Source organism: Ptychodera flava, chromosome 21 (genome assembly GCF_041260155.1).
Source record: "Ptychodera flava strain L36383 chromosome 21, AS_Pfla_20210202, whole genome shotgun sequence".
Taxonomy (NCBI): domain Eukaryota; kingdom Metazoa; phylum Hemichordata; class Enteropneusta; family Ptychoderidae; genus Ptychodera; species Ptychodera flava.
The window spans coordinates 34,938,137-34,962,134 of NC_091948.1; the positions used below are offsets into that span (position 1 = coordinate 34,938,137).

General features: G+C 36.1%; 1 protein-coding gene across 1 annotated transcript in view; it reads left to right on the plus strand.

The window, feature by feature from the left end:
- LOC139122107 (recQ-like DNA helicase BLM) overlaps positions 1 to 23,172 on the plus strand; it is a 50,390-nt gene extending 27,218 nt beyond the window's left edge. The window contains exons 10-24 of the mRNA XM_070687497.1: positions 176 to 330; positions 1,577 to 2,283; positions 3,120 to 3,238; positions 3,553 to 3,666; positions 4,662 to 4,760; positions 5,074 to 5,222; positions 5,733 to 5,997; positions 7,086 to 7,281; positions 10,574 to 10,758; positions 11,385 to 11,529; positions 12,074 to 12,291; positions 12,697 to 12,862; positions 14,267 to 14,416; positions 16,411 to 16,525; positions 21,465 to 23,172. Coding sequence (XP_070543598.1) covers positions 176 to 330; positions 1,577 to 2,283; positions 3,120 to 3,238; positions 3,553 to 3,666; positions 4,662 to 4,760; positions 5,074 to 5,222; positions 5,733 to 5,997; positions 7,086 to 7,281; positions 10,574 to 10,758; positions 11,385 to 11,529; positions 12,074 to 12,291; positions 12,697 to 12,862; positions 14,267 to 14,416; positions 16,411 to 16,525; positions 21,465 to 21,579 — 2,898 coding nt within the window. The 3' untranslated portion in view covers positions 21,580 to 23,172. The remainder of the gene's footprint in view (positions 1 to 175; positions 331 to 1,576; positions 2,284 to 3,119; positions 3,239 to 3,552; positions 3,667 to 4,661; positions 4,761 to 5,073; positions 5,223 to 5,732; positions 5,998 to 7,085; positions 7,282 to 10,573; positions 10,759 to 11,384; positions 11,530 to 12,073; positions 12,292 to 12,696; positions 12,863 to 14,266; positions 14,417 to 16,410; positions 16,526 to 21,464) is intronic.
- Positions 23,173 to 23,998: the final 826 nt, after the last annotated feature.

Here is a 23,998-nt window from a genome sequence, read left to right on the forward strand (position 1 = left end):
GCACTGGCCACAGACCTGTACATCAGCCCCTGTCACAGCAATGGGACGTCTTTGCTGACACAGACCTGTACCAAAGGGTTGTGTTAGGGTCTGTACAGGGCCTGTCACAGGGGCAAATGTTTTTAACTGTATAAAACAGCGTTATCAAACCTAACTTTAACCTTTTTATTCACAGATGTCAAAAGATGAACTGAAAGTCAAGCTTGATGCTTTGAGTAAATTGCAATGTAAGATTGCGGATAATATTTGTAACTTGGTTGATAACGATATTCTCTATGAGATTCTGGATGATGAAGATTCCAAAAAATTGAAAAGGTTTCTCTGTTTATGGTGAGTTCAACCTTCAGTTTTTCATTCCTGAATGCGAATTGAGGAACATTATACATTAAAAATAATGGCCAGGAGGTGGAAAATACTGGTATCTTTTATTTCCATAAACATAACAAAGCAAGTTGCTGCCAGAATGTAAGTAACACATGGTGGCTTTGACTTCCACTTGCATGAAGTAATGGTTAATGAAGAAATCAAATTATTAACCCTTTTCCTGCCAAGTCCATATTTCACCACCAGGTCAAGATGTTAAAATTAATGAAACACAACATATTCCATATGATGTATTTTAACATAATACTGTACATTTGAAGGCTGTTGAAAACATAATACTGTAAAGTTGATTTTTTTTGGACAAAAGATGCTATAACATACTAAGCCAAGTGGGTGAAAATACGTCATGTTTTGGCTCAATACCGCTTTTTACTGACTTGGCTGATGGGGAAGTGATACAGTTATTACTGTCTGGCAGGAAAAGGCTTATTATAAATTATCGTGGAGTGCAAAAATTAAACATCTATATCTCCATGTTGCCAGTTTAAGCTGTGTGAACATGGAGCTTCTGTGACGACCAGACTGTAGTATAGCTAAAAAATAAATGTGAACAGCAACACTCCTTGTAGATCTGTTACTAACATTACAAACTGTTGAAAAGACTGTAATTTTATGTTGGCCATAATTTCAATGTGTGTGTGTATCCGAAGAAGACTGTTATTGATTCTTCAATTGCCATTTATGCAAGTATAAGAGTTTTTTCAACGATCAGAATTGAATTAACATTATTGTCTAACCTGTATGTTCACTATGTATTTGCCGTCTACATGCAATATGCAATGTATTTAGACAGAGACCAGCAGAGTTCTTGTAACAGGACTACAGTGTATCCTTGATCAAGTTCCATCACTCAATCATGCATGCCAGACACAGATCACAGCTGAACTGCAGAGTTACAAACTCTTAATGTAACAAGGCAATATATTAAACTTGCAGATTATAGAATTTATGTGTATTTCAGTAATAATAATAATGATGATAACAATAATAGTAATAACAATAATAACAAAGAATATTTATAATGTGCCTACCTGGTAATATCAAAATGGAACTCTAAGTGCAGGACAAATCTGGACTACTCCCTAAAATAATTATGTCATGGCTATCAATGCTCTTGACAACATTTTACACATTTTATAAGAAGGGTTTGCTTGGGCACTTTGTAATATTATGGAGTGTTTGTCTTACACAGGAAGAGGATAAAAGCGAAATCCAAGCAAGTTACGGGTAAATTGAAACAACAAAGTGGTGCTATTGGTGAGTGTAAAACACCAATGGTGTCACCAATGGTGTCAAACACACCAACTGTATTGACACCTGTACATGCAATGCAGAGTTCATTGCCATTGTTCAACATGCCAAGTAGTGAAAGTACAGACACTTCAGTGGTTAGTAACTCAACATCAACTCCATTCCAAGACCAAGATAATCTACAATCAGCCAACTCACCCAGTGTCAACGGTAACAGAGCAATCAATACACCGTCAATGACAAGTTCTGTCGATTGGACTATGTCTACACCATCGTCGTCATCGTCATCAACATCATTGCTTGGTGTTTCAACTGGAAAGCAGTTCCCACAACAAAGGATAGAGTGTGACGGTGTTAGCCAGTATTTCAGCTGTTCTGCAACTGATACAAACACTGTTGAATCTGATACAAATGGAGTAAATAGTATTGGAAGTAAGAAAGCCAAATATTGTAACCAATCCAAAGGAATTATACAAGGTGTTAGTCCAGCTGAAGCAGCATCCTTTGCAAGACAAGACTTTCCTCACACTAAGGAAATGTTGAAGGTTTTCCGTCAAACTTTTGCCCTTCATAAATTCCGAACCAACCAGCTGGAAGCTGTCAATGTCACTTTACTGGGAAAGGATTGCTTTATCTTAATGCCAACAGGTAATACAGATATTAGAATATTAGATGAATTCATATATCAACATTTAGGGTTTAGCAAAACCACTACTCACAGGTTTTTAATGTCAGAGTCTTCCCTTCTACTGGTCCAGCAAGAGGCTAAATTACAAAACTACCATTTTCGTAAATAATTAAGAATAAGAACACGCAACTGCAATTTTTGCAGTTTTATGATACTTTTACAACAGTCTGATCCAGAGAGCAACCTGTGAATAGTTTTGCCTGCCCATCTTTGTCAAAGTAACAAAATCTTCTTATTTTAGCAGAGACTGTGGTAGTAATACCTTGTTAAAACTCCATGTTTGGTTTCAAATAAAAATACTTTGAGATATTGTCGCCACAGTTATAACAATCTTGAGTGAATTTCACCCATCTCTTGTTGACTACATGTGCTGCTGTGTTTGATACCAGGATCACCTTGTCCTTATCTTTGGTATCCTTGGTTTCAAAAAGCAGTAGTGTGCACATTCTACCATGAACCATGATGTCATGGTTTTTTGTGAGTCCCACTGTTGAGGGCGCACTCACCCCTGGGTACGCACATATGCCTAGGTCGCAGAGTACTAGGCTTTTGGCACAATGTTGCAACAGCAACCTATAAGATTTTGATATCAAAATAAGGGATAATTATCTTCTTCTGATCATTTACGAATCCCTGTGGTCTTACCTGGTGCTAGGCATAATGGCAAAGACAATCACCAGGTTGATTGAAGTGTCATTGGTAAATAACAGATTTTGTCTGGCATGTCAAGTGAATGTAAAAACTGACAAATACATCATTACATGGTCTGTTTAATTATTTGTTCTCAATGTTACAGGTGGAGGTAAAAGTCTGTGTTATCAATTACCAGGGGCCATATCTAAAGGGATAACACTGGTTGTATCTCCTCTAAGATCCCTTATCCAAGATCAAGTTCAAAAACTCTGTCTTCGTGACGTAAGTGACTAATGAATAAAGGCTGAATCAATTTGTTAAACATCCATGGAAATTTGGCTTCTTAGAATAGAAGATCACAACAGATAAGTGACCTATGTCATAAATCATCATAAATTTCCATCATTACCTGAGAAAGACATAGCTGTTAATACGGTAGTATACACACAATGATGGAATATAGAGATGTTTATGTGCCCGCTAAGTAATAAAAAAATCATCTGATGTAGTGTGGCCACTGACATATCAAATTTGCACACTGTACTGTTTCACTGCATAATTTCTGGGGAGATATGTTTCAATCATTTTCTCTATAGATTCCTTCCACACATCTGTCAAGTGATGTTGATGCTAAAGAGGTTGAGATTGTCTATCGAGAGTTGTCAAGGAGAGACCCACAATTGAAACTACTGTATGTCACACCAGAGAAGGTGGGTGGCTTTGCTTAGTAATAACAGTGCACATTTTAACAGTACACATACTGTTAGCCTTGTCACCATTAGAGATATGACAAGTGCACATCCTGTTGTCCGTCTTGCGGATGACACCAGACATGGTGTTCAAATATGCAAATAATTAGCATAATGTTAGTAGTACTTTGCCTGATTTGTCCTGTTTATGGATAAAAGTTGTTCAAATGGGCAAAATTTTGTAGGAGAACGTTTGTGGATCAGCAAAGCGTCACAGTAGTAAAGAGAGCACACTGTTTCCAGCCATTTACAGATGACGTGTGATGTAATGTTGAACAGACATCACTAAAAACACTTCATTAAGGTTGGTAAGTGTACAAAAAGTGAAAAATATTGTCATTTTCTTATCATTGTGTTCATTTTGGGTAACAGCGAGCAGACAAGACATGTACTGAGTATTGTATGTTTTGATATCATAGAGCACGCCTTGCTTGACAAATTTGAGCTTTCAAAAAAGAAATGATGAAGACTGAAGCATTGTCAGTTGTCTTCAATGTAGATTTCTAAAATGTTCCTCTACGATTGACTTTCAAATGTCCGAAGAAATAAGTGGATTGCTAAACTAAGCAATCAGGATGCATAGTTATATGGTTATCAAAGAAAAACTGCTGAGTCAGTATTTTGTCATGGGTTTCTTTTGTACAGAAAACCTTTTAAATTTGTCTTGAAATCAAGCACACTGGCACCACCTTTTGAATATATTTTTTAATATTGCTTCTTGTACAAAGTCCCATGGGCACTGCACTGTTAGTCAATTCCATTGACTTGCATGTAGAAATGCCAGAAAATGTCATTGTAATATTGTGATTTTCTTGAAATCTTCAGGGCTTTGGTACAACAAGCAATATTATAATGGGTATCCATCTACCTCAAAGCTAGTCACTTTAACCTAACATATAGGATGAATGAGATACGTATATCATGTCATGTCACACTGTATTCCAATTATACCACAGATCAGTTCCAGTACAAAACTGATAACAGCATTACAGAGTTTGTACAGTCGTGGATTACTAGCTAGGTTTGTTATCGATGAAGCTCACTGTGTCAGTCAGGTGAGTTCATAGACATTTTAAGCCAGTCTTTTATCAGTATTCTTGCATGGTAGTCATCAATTTTGTTTTAACGTGCACTGAGTGTCATGCAGGGAATAAATGTGCAGCACAGTGACTGTTACTTTGTTTTTAAAAATGGAACATTAAATGTATGTCTCTCATCACAAAATAAAAAAGGAACATTAAACAACTGATATTTCACTTCTCCGAGTTAGTAAACTACACCTTCAAGATTTCTGTAAGGCTAATTTTATATCCTTGACACTCCATGTGTCATTGTCTCTTTCCATGGTATATTGTTTTTCTGCAATAGTGGGGACATGACTTTCGACCTGACTACAAACGTTTACACAAGCTAAGGGAGAAATTCCCTGGAGTACCTATCATGGCTTTGACAGCAACAGCTACACCTAGAGTACGTACTGATATCGTCACACAGCTGAGAATCAGTAAGCCTATTTGGTAAGTATTGATTCACATCATAATATCCCTTGTGCGTACTGGTATATGTCGTGAACTGGTCAAAATCCAGCGGTATACCGTCGCTAGGTGTGGTTTATTGCTATTATATCATTTTGAAATTCTGGAATGGGCCAAGAGCTTGCTTGTGTGCCAACCATGCTGTATCGCGAATATACCATACATGTAGTTCTTTTCACGTCTTAACCAATCAGATCACTTCATTTGCACCATCAATAGACTGGTATGATATAATAGATATTATCTCAGAAATTCACCATACCTTAGTTTATGGGTAATTGATCTCGTAACACACTTATCAGGTGATGCTAAATGAAGAGTTATGCTTAACTATCAACAGATACAGGACATTGACCATCACACTGGTGACAGACATTCTCACTTTCAAATTTAATATTTTATCATGAAGTGTCATGTACATATGCATTGTCCAGAAAATGAAATGATTTACAATGGCATAGACTAACTGCTTGTAATGCTCATTGATTCTAGGTTTATTCAGAGTTTCAATCGAAGCAATCTCAAGTATTCTATGTATCCAAAGAAACCAAGCCGTGTTACCCAGGAATGTATTGACATTATTAAAAGTAGATATGCGGGAGAATCTGGAATCATCTATTGTTTATCACGGAATGAATGTGATAAAGTAGCTGCAGATTTGACAAGTAATGGGATCAGTTCTAGGCCATATCATGCAGGGTTAGATTCAGCAAGTAGAACTTACACACAGCAAGCCTGGGTACGTGATGAATACAAGGTAAGGTTACTATTAGTTACCATCTTACATCCTAGAGTAATTAGTTTCACAGTTTTTTCCTATATCAAATCCTATATATACAAAGAATTGATAAAGAGGGACATTCAATTTTTATATAGGCAAGTACTCACTGATTTGTATACCAATAATCATAATGGTGAGAAAGGCGTGAATGTTAACATACTTACCTAGTAGCTGTAACTTTTATTTTTTTTATTTATTCTTTAATTCGAGAATGTGCTCATAAAACCAGAAGAAAAAAAGCAAAACCTTACTCAACAAGAAAATAAAATTTGATAAGTTTTTCACCATTTTTGCTTTGTATATCAAGTTCTTTAACTACTCCCCAAAAAAGTATGTTAAAACAACTACTTTTTATTCAGCACAGCGTCTATATGCATTTAATGCACTGTTATTGTTTTTTATCTGAATTTATTGTCTTTTATCTGAATTTCGGCCCGAACCAGAATTCACTTCTCAGCAATAATGATGTAGTCTACACATGTACGGACTGAGTTGACAAAATCAACATTGTGTATTTCATTCTTTCAGAAGTAGAATGAGAAACTGTAATTGAAATACAAAATAAAAATAGCTGGAAAAAAATCATCAAAAGTTACAGCTACTGTCCCTTTACACCCTGCTTTATGTGCTGTACATTGTTATATCAGGATAATATTTCAATTGAGTTATTCATATATTTATAGTTGCAAAGAAGGGAATCTGATGGATGATTGATGGTCCCTCCTCTTCAGCCATACAAACAGATCTCAGCAACATAAGACAACTTTCAGCCATACAAACAGATCTCAGCAACATAAGACAACTTTCAGCCATACAAACAGATCTCAGCAACATAAGACAACTTTGCTATACATTCTCATTAGAATTGGTTAATATATAATCTGATTACTAATGGATCATGAAAAAAACATATTCAATGTTAATGTTGCCTACATTTGATAACTTTTATTATCATTGGGTATATCATGGACTTATTTTCAACTCTGTTTCTATAATAACTATTTCACAATTTACAACAGCTTTATCTGATTAGATCTGATTGAAACTTCTTGATGGTATTGTAGGTGGTGTGTGCAACTATAGCCTTTGGCATGGGCATTGATAAACCAGATGTGAGGTTTGTCATTCACTACTCTCTTCCCAAGTCAATAGAAGGCTACTATCAGGAATCAGGACGTGCAGGAAGAGATGGCAATGTAGCAAGCTGTATTCTATTCTATTCTTACCAAGACATGACAAGACTTAGAAAACTAATAGAGCGTGAGTACTCCCTCCTCAGTAGCTTTCTTAATTATCACTATGTGGTTTTGATTCTCAAGATTTGGTTCACTGTAAGTTGTGGTTTAAGATGATGTAGATCTAACTTAATAGTTGAAAATTTTCTGCCAGTCGATAGCTTTGATATTCGGTATACAGGTTCCAAGGGAATGATATGATATAATGAAATTATAGTGATATCTGCAATTTTTATTTTTGGGGCAATTTTTGCCATTTTGGTCAGAAAAAACTACTCGTCAGACAGCTTTGGTTGACATGTTCTTAGGGATAATCCGATGTGATATATTCAAATTATGATGATCTTCAATTGTGTATTTTTGCCAGCTATTTTAGCCACTTTTTTCTTGCCACTGAAATGAGCAGTCAAAAATAGTTATTCTCTACAGCGGAGCTATATCGGCCGTTAGGTCGCTTGTATTTTATAGTTAGAAAGTGGAGCAATCCCGCACCTGAGTATTTCCATTCAATGAGTAAAACACATACATTGCATGTTGTTGACCTGTTCAAAACTATTATTTTATTGGAGCACGAGACAAATGCTGCAAATCAACCCATGTTTCCGTGCATTTTCAGAGCAAACAAATCCTGCAAAAAGTGATGTGTTAGGGCCTATTCTGTACATATTTGGAATGAAGAAAAACAAAGAAAGCTTGTTGCCGCATTGTCAGGTCACCATTTTGAATGGCCGTCTTCACGATTGTGTGGATATGGAAAGCTTCTTGCCGCAAATGTTTCCCAGTGAATGAGGATGTGACATCGAGTGTCATCCTTCTTGTTATTTTTATTTTCCATATTTGACATGAAAGCAGTTATACTCTTGTACACCTAATCTAACAGCCTTACAGATCATTCCAGTTTACTTGATCAGCACGGTGATCAGCCGTACGCTCATCATGAGACGCCGCGGTACTGTTGGTGATCTCATGAAAAGACCGTGGTTTAGATCTTGTTTGACATGACCATGTCACTAAACGCAAACGAAAACATTTAAAAACTAAAAACAAAAACTAAAACAGCGTTGCACGCTTAGTGTACATTCTGAGCAAAGGAAGCCCTTGCCTCACATCCCTATGTGAATGTGGGATTTGCGAAGGTGTAAGAGACTGTTTGCTCGTATTAAGATAAGTCATCAGCTGAACTTCGAAAAGCCGAAAAAAGTCGACCTAGTTTGGTGAGGGGTACACGCCCACCCGTAACTTTTACTAGCCTGTCGTCTTGACACAAGGGGCAATACGCAATTCAAGGCAGTGACATATCAAGACCCAAAGAGTGATTTTACGTTTGGTTGGATGGGGCATGTCATAGACTCTTTAATGCATTTCCAGTACTTTTTCATTCTGTTTATTTTGCTCAATAGTCCAGTGTCTTTGCCAGGTAACCATCGTATTATGACCTATTTCACATTGACAGCCATATATGGAGACATGATTAATAAATAAATAAGTAAACTCACTTTAGAGCATCATGATCCCTAGAAAGTTAGTAGGCGCTGACAATGAGACAAAATATATTCATGAAAATCAATAGAAAACTATGAGACGACAAGCATGACACACTATGACACACACAGTACTGTAAATTTCCCATAATTCATTGCGATCTGTATCCTCAGAGATTCCCCAGAGAAGTCTTTTAGGTCTCCTATGTGTAGACAAATTCATAGACTAGTTGTAAAAATTGTGAAAACGTACTTTTGAGGACACCATTCTTCTCAATTCGCATTTTAAATGATTTAGAAAATTATGCAAGATTGAGAGAGGAGATAGCATTTTTGTAAAATTTTCCACTGATTGTGTCTTCAGCCATACTGAATAATGTGATGAAAAGTAGGGACACCAGTTGCATCTGTTTTTTGAAACAAACAGATATTGATTTTTTCCAATGGAAATGACAAAAGAAATTTGCATTCTAAGTTTTCTCAGAGAATGACCCCTTCAGTTCATCATAAATTGCTGCCTAAAAAGTATGGCTTTTGTAGTACGTACAAAACGTGACTTTTGTGGTTGTTTAATGGTTATTTGGAAACTTTTGCTGAAATTTTCAAACGTACTTTTACTTGATATTATTTAAAAACTATTATGATGCTGCATATCATTGCTTATATGCAGAACTGAAAAAGTTATAAGAAAAGTAACCTTCAAGGACACAAATCAAAGAGAATTGTGGGTAATTTATTGTACTGTGACACAGTGAGCAGACAAGTACACAAATTAGACATTATAAGACTCTCTGGATGAGTCATAAAAATCATCCTCCTATCACACAATAAGGGGCAGCTGATTCCATAAATTCAAATAATTTTTTTCAAACCTTTCACAATGACAGTGTTTTCTTACCCTACAAATGTAATCTACATTATATAAGTTGATGTTACTGTCAAAGAACCACAAAATGTGTCACAGGCCATGTTCTTGACAATGACTTGCAGTCAAACCTGTAGCTTAGTGGTCACCCTTACAAAGAGGTCACCGTTTATGGCAATCCCATTACATATTATATGTTAAAAGCCCTCTACAAAACAACTCTCATGTGGACAGTCGCCATTAATTGCTCCAATTTGGTACAAAACCTGTTTGTAATAGTCAAAAATGACTCTATTTGGACTAATTTTGTATTTGCATAACAATTTTTATCCAAAATTTAATGCATGTATTGTGATTTTCATAAGATTTTGATTGTTACTGTTATCTTTTCCTAAATTTACCATTCAGCTCACTACCTACCTCAAAACTAGTGCTACACCAACCCTATATAGAAAGACCATTTCTGCGTTGTGTCCATATTTTTGTAGTCCCTTGTGGAACCACTATACATGGAGTTATGTGTCCGAGAGCAGGTGACAATTTGCCCAAGTTGGGAGGGCAAATTGTTACCTGCTGCAAATGCACATAAACCATGTATTCAGGCAATAATATTTTTATAACATGCCTCTTCACAGTTATATAACGCTATATGACATTTAGTTACATGCAATGATGTAAGGCATTCTCTAACAATTTTACCATTATCGACCAGCATCAAACAGATTTTAATGAAAGTCAAAATAGCAGTGCATGCGTGGATATTTTACATATAATGTTAAGTGTCTACCTTGACGTTGAAAATGTTGAAGGGCTTCACTGGACCAGGTAACTATGGAAACCGGTCAGTACATCAGTCACAAGGCCCGCTTAATTGCCGGATGTTCCTATTCAAATCAATGCACTGATTTGCACTCACATTGAGGCATGTATTAATGCACTATCTGTTAAGTTTGTTTTGTTTTCCATTGCAGGAGAGAGTGACAACTATGAAGCGAAAAAGGTGCATTTAGATAACTTGTATCGGATGGTGCAGTACTGTGAAAATGAAACTGACTGTCGTCGAGCTCAGTTACTTCAGTATTTGGGTGAAAGTGATTTTGATAGTTCACTATGCCGAGAAAAACTAGAGACTGCATGTGACAATTGCCTTGATAAAGTAAGTCCATGTATATATGCAACATGATCATGATATACTTCAGCAGTTATCTGTGCACTTAAAGTTTCCATGTGTCTTTGCAACATGTCTAGGATAACTGATTATGTATTTGTTGTTGGGGTTCTGGGTATCTTGAGGAGAAATATTGCTATCAATGGTCAGCTACTATAAACAAATCAACAAATAATGAATACATGACAGGCTAAGCTCTCTGATCAGTTTGTATATAGAATTGTTTGCTCAATTAAATACATGCACATGAGAAACACTGCATGCTGGTAGATTTTGACCAGTCTGTGATGGAGGTAAAACAAATTAACGTAACAAGAATGTCATGTACTTGTTGTGTGGGGAATATTTCAGGGCCAAGATATCAAGTGTTCATACCGGTAGATTTGCATAAAAACACAGTAATGAACCTTTCAGTACACATGTCAAAATGTTTGTATCAGGCCAGACAAAATTTGCAAGCCACATTTTGCATGATATTAGCTGTAATATCAGTCATTTCTCATGACTTTACAGGTATTATTAGCTGTAACTGCATTACAATGGTAAGAATCATGATCAAATCTGACTACATTATTCCAAATCATAATTATTATCATTATGTTGCTTTGTTACAGGGAACCATCGTGGAGAAAGACATGACAGAGTTATCTAAACTTGTAGTAGACTCTGTTGATCAGCTGACTTCTCAATCCAACACAGGAAGGAAAAACTGGGCAAACAATCGCTATACACTGAACCATATCGTGGACATCTTACGAGGTTAGTACAGCTCTACCTAGGGAGTATAATATCAAAGTAGCTCACAGCTAAAAATTGAAAAACCTCAACTTTTGCTCAAACTGAACCACATTGTGGATATCTTAAGGGGTTAGTATCGTTCTACCTAAAGAGAATAAAAGCAAGGTACATCACAGCTCAAAATTGAAAAAACTAAACTTTTGCTCAAACCTTCTATAAGGAAACTGGAACCATTCCCTTTCAAATTAAAGAATAAAAATCAGGGGTCACCATAGAAAATCTAGTACTTGAGGAACAAATTACCCAATATTTACTGACCACCATCCCTGTGCTAACTCTATGCGGGGAAATTCAATTTTTGATTCTCACAAACAGAAGACATCAAACACTTTCTTCACTCCATAAGCTTCAAAATGAGTCCAATAAGTGGTAGATCAAGAAAAGTATTGGAAACTGAGAGTGTCAGAATATGTGTCCCCGATTGACATTTTTCCTGAAGTTGCAAGAAGTGTGACGATTGTTTAATTCTTGATCACTAAATTATTGTGATGCTATATTTGAATAGGTGCACAGACTGCCAAGGTTTTGTCTAATGGTCACAATCGCTTGCCTTTGTATGGCAAAGGTAGTGAACTTGGCCACCACAACTGTGAAAGACTGTTGAGACAGTTAGTGTTAACAGGAATTCTACGTGAAGAAGTGCAGTCAAGTTTCCAGGACCAAACAGCACTGTATGTTCACGTTGGTCACAAAGCATTTCAGTTACGTCACAGTAACATGAAGGTAAACCTTTTTAAAATTTTAATTCATAGATTTATTTCAATTGCATGGTTTGATATCAAAACATTGCAGCATGACATCCCACAAGAAATAGCTGACTATAATCCCTTGTAGATGTCTGTACTTCAGGCGCTCTGAGATCTTTACACAAAATTCTATACATCCCCCCCATTCAGAAAATTTCATCCATTTTTCAAAAAACTCAGTAATTTTAATGTTTGAAACAAGGAAATGTGTGATATATGAGTTGAGCCCATCGCTGACAATGTTGCTGATCATTTGTGACATGGATGAGATGTACATCAGTGAGGAAGTCTTTGTGCATGCATTGTTACTGAATCAGTATCTCAACCAAGTATGAAATTCCAAGGTAACCCATTGGAGATATTGTTTGTTTTATATTTGAAGGTTGGGCTTAAGATAAAACCAGGAAGTGGTCGAAAGAAATGCACAGCCATGAAATATGACAAAGTTACATCCAATGCCAAAGAACAATTGATGAAAGAACTTCAAGAAACATGCCGACAACTTGGTAGAGAAAATGCAATCAACCATGCGCATATCTTTGCATCAGGTAATAACAATCCAATTTGGACCCAAATTTTGTCGTTGTGTTTGAAAATCAGTGCAATCTGGAACTTATTGCAAATATTGTTACAATATATCTACAAAGTTCCTTTTAAAAGGTTCGTCAGTTACTTTAAACATCACTCAACTTTATTCCTGACTGGCCTTGTTGACAGAGAAAACTTACTTTGCTGTACAGTATATATGTAGGTTTCCAGTCTATAACTACCAGCATTTACTGTTGATACCGGAAATTAGGGATAACTGGGCACATTGCTACCTGAAGTAGCATCATGTCATAAAGTGATATAAAAAATTAAGATATTTTAAATTTGAAAACAGTCATAGATTCATTTCAATTTTTTTTGATGCCTGGAAACTATTAGAGAAATTAAGCCATTAAGTGGGTGAAAATCATGTCAAGGTGCAAATATGCCCAGTTAGGGTTAGGGTATTTAGGGTAGGTGCTTAATCCATGTTAAGGGGGCCGTCGATAATAAAAGCTGACGCATAAGAAACGTAATTCCTTCGTTTGACTTGAAACCCCCTCCCTCCCCCCTCAAAATGAAAGTTCTTATGCGAAATCAATTTCGTATTATGATGCCGATTCTGACAAACCCACAAGTACCTCTCTGAACTGCACGCCCATGAAAAAATACCGGAAGAGCACATTAATTAATAAACCTTCACTTTACGCGTTTCAGCTTTTGAGACAGAATATTTCAATGTATTTCGTACGTAGGAAACGTTTCACATACTTGTTTCACTTTGAAAAAGCATACAAGTTTTTATTTCACATTTATGTCTTTTCATTGTCTTTTTTGTCTCCGTATTTTGTTGTCATTCTGTTCTCGATGAACGCGAAGGTAGTATTGTGTTCTCGCCGCAAAGTCGCACTTCAAAAAACAGTAGACGAAAATCCTTATGCGATTTTGACCCACACAAAACGAAATGAGCTTTTACCCCCTCCCCCCTAAATGAAAGAATTACGTTTGTCGTGCGTCAGCTTTTATTATCGACGGCCCCTAACAGAGGTTTAGAGAGCTTTCTCCTGGTTAATAATACTTTATAGACAAAACAATTTAACCTTTGCTTAATTTGAAAGTAGAAAATCGGACTGCTCAAAAAATGGTCTGAGGGTGCCTAGACCACAAAATGAGTTTCTCTCGCGGTTGAGCCTCGGATCTACAGCATATTTCACTCAAATGTTTCGACACTTTATTTTTGTCGATTTTCAAAATCCCAAAATGGTAGATATAGATATAGATATAGATATGTAGTGTAACTTCCTCAGACCACACACAAGATGTTAGACCTACACTTAAAATGTTAGATTCATACTTCTTTATACTGACATAGAGACATCCAAAATGAGAAAAAGTTACAAATAAAGATTTCTCGGACATTACAGGTGAAACATTGCAGGAATTTGTCAACCAAATGCCTCGTACTGAAGAAGAAATGTTACAAATTACTGGTGTTACTGAGCAGAGTATGAGACGATTTGGTCAAAGATTCCTTCTGGTTATCAACAAATATGCATCATTGGAGTCAAGTATAGGTAAGAACTGCTATGCTGTTAATGTCAGTGTCAATGACATCACTGTGTCAATGTCAACAGAGTTACAAAACTAACTATAATACGTAGACTTGTTAGTTGTCTGTGAAACAACTTTGAATAAAAGGTTTTTAACATATCTTAGTTATTGCGTCTGACATGAAAAGATTGAATGAAATGGCAAATCAACTTTCATGATAGAATTTATCTGGAAATAATTTTATTTTCATGGTTAACATTGACAGTGTCAATGAAATGAGTTGAAGCATATCTTGTTATATGACTCATGAAACAAATACACGAGAATGAAATGGCCATGATTAAATGCATCAGCTTGGATTGAACATAAATATGATGAAATGTGTTGATCAGAGACGGGTGTATTGGCAAATTTAATTCTTAAATCAGGGACATCAATAACAAGATAGGTAATTTCAATTATGCTTTCACCCAGTAACCTGCTTTCTTCTGACATTTCCCAACTAGCATCAGTAAAATAAACATAGGACAGGCTTAGCCAGACGATCAATGTCAATCAGAGATCATTTACTTCCAGCCATCATAGCAGCAACAAGCCAAGTGTGTTGATCAGAGACGAGTGTTAAAGACATTAATCAGTCCACAGATGTCAACTCTGACCTGTGGTTTTGTATTAACAGTGCAGTAGTTCAATTCATGTCAGGGTTTCCCAGACATTTATTTATTTATTATTTATTTATTTATTTATTTATTTATTTATTTAGATAACCAACAGGAGTAGATTCCCAATTACAGGCTCCGCAAAACATAAGATACATAAAAATACAGACAAACACAACTTTAACACATAGGACAATTACAAAAAACATACAAATCATGAATAAAAATAATTCCTAACACCTGTTTTAAAAAGACTAAATCTGTTAAAAATGTCAATACTCAAGCGCAATTTTGAAAAATCGTTATAAGTGCCTAAAGCACGTTGCAAAAATGAGTGTTTACGAACATTGATTCTGGAAAAAGGTACCCGAAATGGTAGGTTTGCCAGTAGACTATGTTGAACGTTCAGTGGGATTTGAGTGAAAATGAGAACAATTACCACAGAATGAACACATTTGTACAGGAAGCTAAGATCAGAAACCTTCCTACGATTGTATAGAGGAGGCAAATTGAAAAATGTTCATAATTCTGTGTATTCTGATGAACAGTAACACATATTCAGTTTAAAACACAAGTTCTTAATGAATTTCTTTTGAACACCTTCAACCTTATCAACAAGATTATGCTGCCACGGATTCCAGATAATAGAACAGTATTCGAGGCAGCTGCGTACCAGGGCGATGTACAGAGTGTTTAAGATTTAACAGCACTGAAATCTTTACAAGAATGCTTTAAAAAGCCAAGGTTACGCATTGCTTTCTTAACTGCATTATCGATATGCTCGATATACTGTTAGTAGTGTAGTGTACTGATGTAATCATATCAAGGGAAAAGTGCAATTTTACCATGGCTCCTGAGTGTATTGGTGTAGACATCTCAGTATTAACGGTCATGAATATCATACTGAGAAATCATATATACATGTATGTGTGCTATTGGTAAACGTATAGAGTGGCAGATGTTGTCAATGGCATATTTGAGTAATAGTTTTGAACATCACAAAGAATGAGTACCAAATGGCTACCTGATAACTCCAGTAGACATCATAATGTTACATATTGCATGTCTGAAATGTAGCCTTGGATATGGAAGGTCAATGCCAGATAGGCAACTGCAATAATGCTAGCAGCCTTTGACATCCAAGATATTGCATTCCAAGGGTCACAGGAGAATTCTGAGAGAGAGCCCCATGTGCAACAAGACACGTGGTTTCATACAGTACTGTGATGCAAATGGCTTTTGAAGTACAATTCTCAACCAATGCGGTGGAAAGGAGATTCTGGAAGAACAGATCGGAAGATGAGAACAAGTCAGAATATGAAAAAATCCATTACAATTATATTTGTCTTTATTTTCAGGATCAAGAGAATCTGACGCAAACAATAGACCAAATCAGAGGCAAGCAAAGAGACGTCGAACTGGTTCAGGTGGCAATACAAAGAGACGCAGATCATCCTCAGTTACAAATGAAAGGTATGTCACCAAGTGTTGATGCTGGCAGTACCATACTTGAAAGGTGGCTAATGGTATCATCAGTTTTTATCAGAGAATTATTTGCAGACAAGATAGTGAGTATTCATCCATATGTACACATTGTCTAAAATACACAAATTTGCAGAGACTTTCTGTGTCATCCATGGGGTGTTATCTGTCCTATAGGGTTCATAATTTGTCAAAGTTTTGATTAGCTTTTAATAATCAGTGTTTAATTCAGTCAGACCCAACAAAGCTTCTCATATCAATGATACATATAATCCCTTACTGATAAACTATCTTTGAGGCTTGTAAGCATATCTATCTGTAGATTAAAAGTACATGCACCAAACTCAATGTCACTTCAGAACTGACTAGTGTCTGCTTCACCAAAATTTAGAGTGAATCAAAAGAAGAGCATAGATGGTGTCAATTCAAAAATCTTACAACTGAGTTTAAACAAAGAGATTTATAGTGCTTTATAGAATTTGATTAGTGTCAAGTATCTCAGTTCCAGTCATTGCACTCATTGGATCATTAATTTGATTAGTGTCAAGTATCTCAGCTCCAGTCATTGCACTCATTGGATCATTAATTTGATTAGTGTCAAGTATCTCAGCTCCAGTCATTGCACTCATTGGATCATTAATTTGATTAGTGTCAAGTATCTCAGCTCCAGTCATTGCACTCATTGGATCATTAATTTGATTAGTGTCAAGTATCTCAGCTCCAGTCATTGCACTCATTGGATCATTAATTTGATTAGTGTCAAGTATCTCAGCTCCAGTCATTGCACTCATTGGATCATTAACTTGATGAGTGTCAAGTATCTCAGCTCCAGTCATTGCACTCATTGGATCATTAATTTGATGAGTGTCAAGTATCTCAGCTCCAGTCATTGCACTCATTGGATCATTAATTTGATTAGTGTCAAGTATCTAAGTCCAGTCATTGCACTCATTGGATCATTAATTTGATTAGTGTCAAGTATCTCAGCTCCAGTCATTGCACTCATTGGATCATTAATTTGATTAGTGTCAAGTATCTCAGCTCCAGTCTTTGCACTCATTGGATCATTATTTGATTAGTGTCAAGTATCTCAGCTCCAGTCATTGCACTCATTGGATCATTAATTTGATTAGTGTCAAGTATCTCAGCTCCAGTCATTGCACTCATTGGATCATTAATTTGATAGTGTCAAGTATCTCAGCTCCAGTCATTGCACTCATTGGATCATTAATTTGATTAGTGTCAAGTATCTCAGTTCCAGTCATTGCACTCATTGGATCATTAATTTGATTAGTGTCAAGTATCTCAGCTCCAGTCATTGCACTCATTGGATCATAATTTGATTAGTGTCAAGTATCTCAGCTCCAGTCATTGCACTCATTGGATCATAATTTGATTAGTGTCAAGTATCTCAGCTCCAGTCATTGCACTCATTGGATCATTAATTTGATTAGTGTCAAGTATCTCAGCTCCAGTCATTGCACTCATTGGATCATTAATTTGATTAGTGTCAAGTATCTCAGCTCCAGTCATTGCACTCATTGGATCATTAATTTGATTAGTGTCAAGTATCTCAGCTCCAGTCATTGCACTCATTGGATCATTAATTTGATTAGTGTCAAGTATCTAAGCTCCAGTCATTGCACTCATTGGATCATTAATTTGATTAGTGTCAAGTATCTAAGCTCCAGTCATTGCACTCATTGGATCATTAATTTGATTAGTGTCAAGTATCTAAGCTCCAGTCATTGCACGCATTGGATCATTAATTTGATGAGTGTCAAGTATATCAGCTCCAGTCATTGCACTCATTTGGATCATTAATTTGATGAGTGTCAAGTATCTCAGCTCCAGTCATTGCACTAATTGGATCATTAATTTGATGAGTGTCAAGTATCTCAGCTCCAGTCATTGCACTCATTGGATCATTAATTTGATTAGTGTCAAGTATCTCAGCTCCAGTCATTGCACTCATTGGATCATTAATTTGATTAGTGTCAAGTATCTCAGCTCCAGTCATTGCACTCATTGGATCATTAATTTGATTAGTGTCAAGTATCTCAGCTCCAGTCATTGCACTCATTGGATCATTAATTTGATTAGTGTCAAGTATCTCAGCTCCAGTCATTGCACTCATTGGATCATTAATTTGATTAGTGTCAAGTATCTCAGCTCCAGTCATTGCACTCATTGGATCATTAATTTGATTAGTGTCAAGTATCTCAGCTCCAGTCATTGCACTCATTGGATCATTAATTTGATTAGTGTCAAGTATCTCAGCTCCAGTCATTGCACTCATTGGATCATTAGTAATGCATAAATAGTGGGAGTTACAAACCGAGTGTGGGTGACATTATTAACATGTATCTAGACCCATTGATTAGGCTGGACATAGAACAAAGCTGTCTGTGATTTCCTGGACATTGTTGCTCTGTTGTCACCATTTCTTTGCATATAAGTGCTAGTTGTAGTAGAAGGCAAGAAGTAGGTATGGCTGCAAGCACTGCAGAGGACAACCTATTGAAGATATTTCAGGGATCCAATACAGGGCTCGAAAATTCTCGCCGCCCGACGCCCGTGACAAGTGAATTTTGAGTCCGGGCAAGTGAAAACAACATTCTCCCAGCCCGACGGACAAGTGAATTTCAATGAGGCCACTGTACATACGCGCTGCCACTCTCTAGTTCTTTTTTTTGTGTACCGCTTTCGATATGGCCGGCCGATAAAATAGCTCTGTTCTGCTTGGTTACAAAATGGCAAAATATCTTCTCATGAAATCATGTCATGATGTCTCCTCAACTGAAAACTACAGCTTACAACAAAATGTTGTAAGGTGTTGAAACAATTTACCCTCCTTCCTACAAAGTTGCAATGTATTGAAACACTTTACTCTCTTTGTACAAAGTTACAAATTCCCTGGTATGTGAAGCAAACATTGTTGCTGTTCGATACTGCAATCAGGTCCCTCAGTCCCTCATTGACGGACCAACCGTGCTACAATACATAACGACCATGAATACACTGAGGCTTGGCTTTGCCTCTGTGAGTCCCGCGTACCGGTCGTCCTTTTTAGTCAAAGTTTTACCTACTTTGCTTGAATCAAAATTTGGCCTGCAATTACTCAGTTTGATAGTAAAAACCATTATTTCAAAGGAAACTTTCACAAACAGAGTCAGAATACAAGGGAAAAGGAGAAAAACTTGAGGTTTTCTGAAAGGTCAAATCTGGGTCATCTTATGTGATGTCAGGAATGAAAACCCCTTAAGTACACAATTATGGTTCAAAAGAAACCACCTAGGGAGGTCTAATAGGTACAATCTTATGATAAAAGGTAATTTCTTGGTGCTTTCCAATTTAATGGCATTTAGCTTGACTGTCAGTTTTAAATTAAATTTTATTAACAGTTATGGCAAAGGGAAATTGTCAACAGTAGTTGCAGTAAGCATATCCATTTCAAATCATCACATTAATATTTCTGCAGATTCCTCCAGTTTAATGATGTAATAGTGAACATCACTAGAAATTTCTTGATGATATCAAAATATCAAATGAAAATGTTCCTGGGCTACAATGTTATCATTATCATTAAAACTATTATTACTCTTTAAAACATTTGGAAATGAATTGAACAATATCATTGTGTCTTGTTTTAAAGGATTTTGACCTGACCCTTTTTGTCTCAAGAAAAATACTGATGCTGAAGATGCTATTGAGCCTGCTTGATCACAACTATGACACAACACCACAATACTTGTATCTACACTATCGCTATGCTACCAAATGCTTTCTTCTGCATGGAAAATTTGTATGTGTGTGGCTAACAAAACCACATAAGGAACTTGTAGTGTATATGTATGATAAGTTGTCATACTGTGAACACTGACTCAATGCTGCAGAAGTATTCTGTATCTGTGGTAATATACACTTCACATTGCTACCTGATTTTTAGAATTGCCACCTAATTATTTCTTTTGGCAAAAGTTTACCACTAGAAATGAAAAAGTATTTCAATCCCTTCAATGTCATAAAAAACACAGATAATTAATGTAATAAAAACTAAACAAATATTTCTTTAATGTAAAAACTATCATGAAGAACATACAAAACATCTTGATTTGTAAAATTAGGAACTCCTGAATGCCGAGAAAGCTGTTGCTGCACTTGAGATCATAAACTGTTTAAAAGTTGCTCAAAGTGGCTACAAGATTTTTGATTTGGCTAATGAGTTGGCTAATCATTTTGGTGACTTGGGGAAACCCTGCAGTTTATGCACATACCACGTGGTAGCAGTAAACTAAATGATACTGAAAGTTCACATGGGCACAATTTGACACAACACCGGTGGCCTATTATATACTTACCCTACGTGCACCTACCTGACTTGCCTATTTAACACAAGGTACCAGGTCATGATGACACACAGTGACAATGTACCGGTGTTGTTTTATTGAAATACATTACATGTCCCCCAAAATTTAATTTGTCCGGTCCCCATTAAGACCTACTATGGGTCACTGTGTCCCCATGCTAGCAAAAGCTGGCTGAAACACTGTGCATATATACGTTACATAAGATATTATTTTTGATACACAGAATAAGGACACAAATTTATCAGTAAGTTACAGCTACGGCTTCTTTACAATGACATGAATAAAACCATACACATTTACTCCTTAAATCATCTGAAATTCAGGGCAAGTAAATTTTTCTTCCGGACAAGTGAAATTGAAAATTCACTTGCCCTGTGGCAAGTGAATTTTTTAAAAAATTTTCGAGGGATCCCAATGTAGTCTTTTGCAATGTAGGGAAGTGTTCTGTGAACAGATGACATTGCAGATTTATACAGATGTACACAGTCATCACAACACTACATTCACATACAGCAAACTTTGTTGACTGCAAACTTATCAACTCTTATATTTATCTTCAGAAAACCATCTGCTGTAAATCGTTCCAATGGTGCCTTCAAGAAACCAGGTTTTCTGTCGGCTCCCAAGACTTCCAGGTCATTTCTCCAAACAAAAAATATACAGTACCTCACCTAGAAGGAAAGAAACTTGTACATGAAAGTTGAAAATGTTTATAAGATTGTCAAGTTTGCGACATTAACCAATGGTATTGTATTCCCTCATATTTGTAATGGCACACAATGAATATCACCTCAAATTAAGATTGATATGGTAATTAACAGTCATTTCTGGATAGCTGTATTCCATGCTGTCATTTCATTATACCTGAATTTTGACAATCTTTTGACAATGAATTTCTGTTGTAGTTGTTCATACAACATACTGTACACCTGTTTACTATTTGTGTCTCAACCAATGTGAAACTTCTTTTTCCTGTTCTGTGTCCTGTTTGTCCGTGATTGAAACTGGTATCACTACCATAGTATTAATTCCAATGAAACTAAAAATGTGAACGGCAATGGTGTCAGATTGCAAAAGTCCACTTTAAAAGAATATTGATAAGAAAAAGTGAATATGGAATAATTTATTGACAAACAGTCTCAACTATTGGACCACATGTACATGTTAAGTATTCACCATTATATCTCTTGTAGAGGTTGTCTATATCTTATATGATTAAGCAATGAAGCACACCCATCAATGGCATACCACGAGGTTTTGACCAGTTCACGACATATATGCATGAGCGATAGCAAGTGCATACGAGCGATAGCAAGTGCATATATGAAGTGAACTGGTCAAAATCGAGTGGTATACCGTCGCTGGGTGTGATTTATTGCTATTATATCATAACAGTATATTGAAATTCTTACATGAAATGTCAAAAAAGGACTTGCTCAAGCTGAGAGCTCGCGCTTATGCCAGCTGTGGTATATCACGAATATACCATGGTTCTTTTCGCGTCTTGACCAATCAGATCACTGTATTTGCACCGTCAATATACTGGTATGATATAATACACATTTTACCACTGTGGTCACGGATATATCCCTATCGATACAAATGTAGATAAATGCATGTCTTGACATTGTACACGATCTATTGCTCTACTACACAGCCATGTGTTGATGCAGTTCAAGTGATGCACATGTTAATGACTGTCTTGAGTGCTGAAAGGTTTTACAACTGGCAGTGAGTGATTTTAAAGTGAAATATATAATAAAATCTAATCAAACCCTATCAAGCTATCAAAACCATCAAGCTTCATATCAAATGTGCTATTTTGTTTATTAAAAGACTAAAATCTCATCAAAGATGAGTTTATTTTTGTTTAAAAAAATTCCCACTCACATCAGCCATTTTCATCATCACCAAACTCGGTGGTTTTGTTACCATGGTACATCAATGTAATATTTAAGTCACAGATAAAACTGAAATTTACACCCATTTTAACAACTGCTTTTTTCATCTGCAATCATAAGTTCTGTAAAGTTTACACAAGTGTGTTTTTTTTTCTTTTTCATTAAACTGTATTAATTTTATCCGAACAGTGAATGAAGCTGCATTTACAGCAGTAAAACAGTATTTTATTATCTCTGGCAAGGTAAGAATGCAAAAGTCAGTCAGATTCTTCAATGCCAATTTTACAGCAAGTAGGATGTCACATTGTTTTGTTGTTTATGAATATACCACTGTTTAGGTTTACTAATAAAGTTTTGAAGATTTTAATCAATGGTACCAAGACACTCTATCCTTTTTAAATATGGTCATATTTTTGCAAAAAAGTTAACATATCATACACGTACTTCATATTACATGTATGAGCATCCCCATGAAAATAAAGTTAGCTTCCTGAATTGCTAACATTACTTGACGGCTATGGCAAATAATGGAAAATGCTGAATTATACACCAGCTGAAATACTCATCCATGCAGTCCATGGCCGCACCTTTGTATACACTAGGGTCAGAACACCGCTGTGTACACATGGATGTTACAGTGTCTGTACTTACAGGACTGAATAATGCTGTAGACATGGATCTTTGACAGGGTCTTGCATTTTTATTGCACACATTTATTCCTGTTCGGTATGTATCATCAAAATTTGCCCCTTTTAAAAATATACCACCCTGATTTATGATGACTTTAAAGATCCCATGTCATGCCCTGTAAAATCAACACGGATACTGGTACACCACCATCCATATACTATATTTATCGGTGTAAGAGTCCAGCATACAGGGCATGTAATTTTCCTCAGAAATCGGATGGATGCTTAACTGGACCCCCCCAGATATGTTCAAATATGATTGGTTTTATTGTCATTGTAAAAAGAAAAGGCAGAAAAAATGCAACATATGCTGTGTTGTTCAAGCTTTGTCATCAGATTTGTCTCACGTCAAACGCACAATAAACCGTTAACCGTGGCTACCACACATGAAGAGGATTACATCCGCAACAGAAAATGTACAATGTGACAAATACAATTGCTAATTTTTTTATTTCTCATTACATGGATAAATACAGTACACATTGTTCAGACCTGTATTCACAT